This window comes from Perca fluviatilis, chromosome 17 (assembly GCF_010015445.1).
Source record: "Perca fluviatilis chromosome 17, GENO_Pfluv_1.0, whole genome shotgun sequence".
NCBI classification, from domain to species: domain Eukaryota; kingdom Metazoa; phylum Chordata; class Actinopteri; order Perciformes; family Percidae; genus Perca; species Perca fluviatilis.
This window is the reverse complement of record NC_053128.1, coordinates 33,830,147-33,835,146: the sequence shown is the minus strand read 5'-3', so window position 1 is coordinate 33,835,146 and position 5,000 is coordinate 33,830,147. Positions and strand designations below refer to the sequence as shown.

The 5,000-nt window shown below is 44.2% G+C and overlaps 1 protein-coding gene across 1 annotated transcript in view; it reads left to right on the top strand.

Annotated features, from left to right (window-relative positions):
- LOC120545092 (heparanase-like) overlaps nt 1-5,000 on the top strand; it is a gene marked incomplete at its 5' end in the record, with an annotated part of 14,700 nt that overhangs the window by 4,686 nt on the left and 5,014 nt on the right. Inside the window, one exon of the mRNA XM_039779082.1 lies at nt 951-1,057. Within this exon, the coding sequence (XP_039635016.1) occupies nt 951-1,057 (107 nt within the window). The remainder of the gene's footprint in view (nt 1-950; nt 1,058-5,000) is intronic.

Sequence of the window (5,000 nt, the reverse complement as noted above, 5' to 3'; positions counted from 1 at the left end):
TAGAGTGAGTGAGAGAGTGATGGTGTTACTGGAATTGTTGGGTCTTTGTAAATTACAGAGTGTGGTCTAGACCTACTCTATCTGTAAAGTGTCCTGAGATAACTTTTGTTACGATTAGACACTATAAATAAAATCAAATAGAATAGATGTGTGTGTGTGTGTCTCTGTGTGTGTGTGTGTGTGTGTGTGTGTGTGTGTGTGTGTGTGTGTGTGTGTGTGTGTGTGTGCTGTATATGTCTCTGTGTGTGTGTGTGTGTGTCATGTGTGTGTGTGTGTGTGTGTGTGTGTGTGTGTGTGAGTGTCTCTGTGTGTGTGAATGTCTCTGTGTGTGTGTGTGTGTCTGTGTGTGTGTGTGTGTCTGTGTGTGTGTGTGTGTGTGTGTGTGTGTGTGTGTGTGTGTGTGTGAGTGTCTCTGTGTGTGTGAATGTCTCTGTGTGTGTGTGTGTCTGTGTGTGTGTGTCTGTGTATGTGTGTGTGTGTGTGTGTGTCTGTGTATGTGTGTGTGTGTGTGTGTGTGTGTGAGTGTCTCTGTGTGTGTGTGTGCGTGTGTGTATGTGTGTGTGTGTGTGTGTGTGTGTGTGTGTGTGAATGTCTCTGTGTGTGTGAATGTCTCTGTGTGTGTGTGTGTGTGTGTGTGTGTGTGTGTGTGTGTGTGTGTGTGTGTGTGTGGTAGAGTGAGTGAGAGAGTGATGGTATTACTGGAATTGTTGGGGCTTTTTAAATGATAGTGTGATCTAGACTTACTCTATCTGTAGTGTCTCGAGATAACTCTTGTTATGATTTGATATAAGAATAGAATAGATACTGTGTGTGTGTGTGTGTGTGTGTGTGTGTGTGTGTGTGTGTGTGTGTGTGTGTGTGTGTGTGTGTGTGTGTGTGTGTGTGTGTGTGTGTGTGTGTGTGTGTGTGTGTGTGTGTGTGTGTGTGTGTGTTCTCTCTCTCTGGTTCAGAAAGTAAAGCTGGTGTCTCCAGAGAAGCCGGTGTGGCTCGGCGAGACGAGCTCGGCGTACGGAGGAGGAGCTGTCGGCCTGTCGGACACCTTCGCCGCAGGATTCATGTGAGTTTACACGAGTCACGACCAACATACTTAGTGGAGGTTGAACGTAAGATAAGACAGCAGTGAGCAGAGTTTAAAACATACACTCACCTAAAGGATTATTAGGAACACCTGTAAGATTTCTCGTTAATGCAATTATCTAATCAACCAATCACATGGAAGCTGCTTCAATGCATTTAGGGGTGTGGTCCAGGTCTAGACTATCTCCTGAACTCCAAACTGAATGTCAGAATAAGAAAGAAAAGTGATCTAAGCTACTTTGAGCGTGGCCGGGTTGTTGGTGCCAGACGGGCTGGTCTGCTCAGTTACTGGGATTCTCACCCACAACCATTTCTAGGGTTTACAAAGAATGGTCTGAAGAAGGAAAAACACCCAGAATGCTGCAGTCCTGGGGGGGTGAATATGCCTCGTTGATGCTAGAGGTCAGAGGAGAATGGGCCGACTGATTCCAGCTGATAGAAGATCAACTTTGACTCAAATAATCGCTCGTTACCACCGAGGTCTGCAGCAAAGCATTTGTGAAGCCACAACATGAACAACCTTGAGGGGGATGGGCTGCACCAGCAGAAGACCCCCCCCCCCCCCCCCGGGTACCACTCATCTCCACTAACAATAGGAACATGAGGCGACAATTTGCACGAGCTCACCAAAATTGGACAGTTGAAGACTGTAAAAATGTTGCCTGGTCTGAAGAGTCTCGATTTCTGTTGAGACATTCAGATGGTAGAGTCCGAATGAGAACATGGACCCGTCATGCCTTGTTACCACTGGGCAGGCTGGTGGTGGTGTAATGGTGTGGGGGATGTTTTCTTGGCACACTTTAGGCCCCTTTAGTACCAACTGGGCATCGTTTAAATGCCACAGCCTACCTGAGCATTGTTTCAGACCATGTCCATCCCTTTATGACCACCATGGACCCATCCTCTGATGGCTACTTCCAGCAGGATAATGCACCAGGTCACAAAGCTCACATCATTTCAAATTGGTTTCTTGAACATGACGATGAGTTCACTGTACTAAAATGGCCCCCACAGTCACCAGATCTCAACCCAATAGAACATCTTTGGGAAGTGGTGCAACGGGAGCTTGGTGCCCTGGATGTGCATCCCACAAATCTCCATCAACTGTTAGACCCTCTCCTCTCAATATGGGCCAACATTTCTAAAGAATGCTTCCAGCACCTTGTTGAATCAGTGCCACGAAGAATTAAGGCAGTTCTGAAGGTGAAAGGGGGTCAAACATGGTCTTAGTAGGGTGTTCCTAATAATCCTTTAGGGGAGTGTATGTGGAGGGAGATGACAATGGGGGAGTACATCCTGTCATGTTGTAGGACGCCTTGAAAGGCAAACAGTCAGTTTTCATCCACTCAAAGTTGTGTTGTTGCTGCTGACAGACTCAGATTATTATTCTAAGTGTCTGACAACATTATGGGATGGATCCCTACAGAGATAGACCTTTTAGTTAAAGAGTAAGATCCTTTTAGTTTAACATGAAACAGCCCCGACATAACCATCACCAAACTCCACCAGACTCCATGTAAATAATCAGGACTTTTAGTGTGTATAGAGCCAGCATATCTCCACCAGACTCCATGTAAATAATCAGGACTTTTAGCGTGTATAGAGCCAGCATATCTCCACCAGACTCCATGTAAATAATCAGGACTTTTAGCATGTATAGAGCCAGCATATCTCCACCAGACTCCATGTAAATAATCAGGACTTTTAGCGTGTATAGAGCCAGCATATCTCCACCAGACTCCATGTAAATAATCAGGACTTTTAGCGTGTATAGAGCCAGCATATCTCCACCAGACTCCATGTAAATAATCAGGACTTTTAGTGTGTATAGAGACAGCATATCTCCACCAGACTCCATGTAAATAATCAGGACTTTTAGCGTGTATAGAGCCAGCATATCTCCACCAGACTCCATGTAAATAATCAGGACTTTTAGCGTGTATAGAGCCAGAGTCTCTCAGGAGGACTACATGTTAGTTTATTGAGTTTACTCATTACCCAGCAGCCCCGGTCTCATGACCGACCTGAAAGCTGCTCACACACAACGAGGCGCCTGTCTTCATAAAAGCACACACACACACACACACACACACACACACACACACACACACACACACACACACACACACACACACACACACAACGAGGCTCCTGTCTTCATAAAAGCTACTAACATCTTTCTTTAAAGGACTATTCAGGCACATAAGGTAAGACGTTGTGTTCTTAATCTAGAAAAGTAACGCACACCAAGAGATGGGGGTTGATCACTGGAAGTAGACTTCACACACACACACACACACACACACACACACACACACACACACAGACACAGCCACACACAGACAGACAAACACACACACACACAGTGACTAACACAGACACACACAGACATACACACACACACACACACACACACACACACACACACACACACACACACACGGTTGATCTGAAGAAGGCCTGACATTCACGTTGTATTATTCAGACAAATTGTTGTAACAATTCCAACATTATGACTTTGATATACTGAAAACTGGAATGCCTTTTAAACAAATAAATATGACTGTGAAATTAGTCCTGAAACTAATAAATGAGGCAATAAATATATGTATTAGGGCTGTCAATGGATCCAAATATTTAGTCAAAATTCATCTCCTAGTCTATCCCCACCAGACTCCATGTAAATAATCAGGACTTTTAGCGTGTATAGAGCCAGCATATCTCCACCAGACTCCATGTAAATAATCAGGACTTTTAGCGTGTATAGAGCCAGCATATCTCCACCAGACTCCATGTAAATAATCAGGACTTTTAGCGTGTATAGAGCCAGCATATCTCCACCAGACTCCATGTAAATAATCAGGACTTTTAGCGTGTATAGAGCCAGCATATTTCCACCAGACTCCATATAAATAATCAGGACTTTTAGCGTGTATAGAGCCAGCATATCCCCACCAGACTCCATGTAAATAATCAGGACTTTTAGCGTGTATAGAGCCAGCATATCTCCACCAGCCTCCATGTAAATAATCAGGACTTTTAGCGTGTATAGAGCCAGCATATTTCCACCAGACTCCATGTAAATAATCAGGACTTTTAGCGTGTATAGAGCCAGCATATCTCCACCAGACTCCATGTAAATAATCAGGACTTTTAGCGTGTATAGAGCCAGCATATCTCCACCAGACTCCATGTAAATAATCAGGACTTTTAGCGGTGTATAGAGCCAGCATATCTCCACCAGACTCCATGTAAATAATCAGGACTTTTAAGCGTGTATAGAGCCAGCATATTTCCACCAGACTCCATATAAATAATCAGGACTTTTAGCGTGTATAGAGCCAGCATATCCCCACCAGACTCCATGTAAATAATCAGGACTTTTAGCGTGTATAGAGCCAGCATATCTCCACCAGCCTCCATGTAAATAATCAGGACTTTTAGCGTGTATAGAGCCAGTATATCCCCACCAGACTCCATGTAAATAATCAGGACTTTTAGCGTGTATAGAGCCAGCATATCTCCACCAGACTCCATGTAAATAATCAGGACTTTTAGCGTGTATAGAGCCAGCATATCTCCACCAGACTCCATGTAAATAATCAGGACTTTTAGCGTGTATAGAGCCAGCATATCTCCACCAGACTCCATGTAAATAATCAGGACTTTTAGCGTGTATAGAGCCAGCATATCCCCACCAGACTCCATGTAAATAATCAGGACTTTTAGCGTGTATAGAGCCAGCATATCTCCACCAGACTCCATGTAAATAATCAGGACTTTTAGCGTGTATAGAGCCAGCATATCTCCACCAGACTCCATGTAAATAATCAGGACTTTTAGTGTGTATAGAGCCAGCATATCTCCACCAGACTCCATGTAAATAATCAGGACTTTTAGCGTGTATAGAGCCAGCATATCTC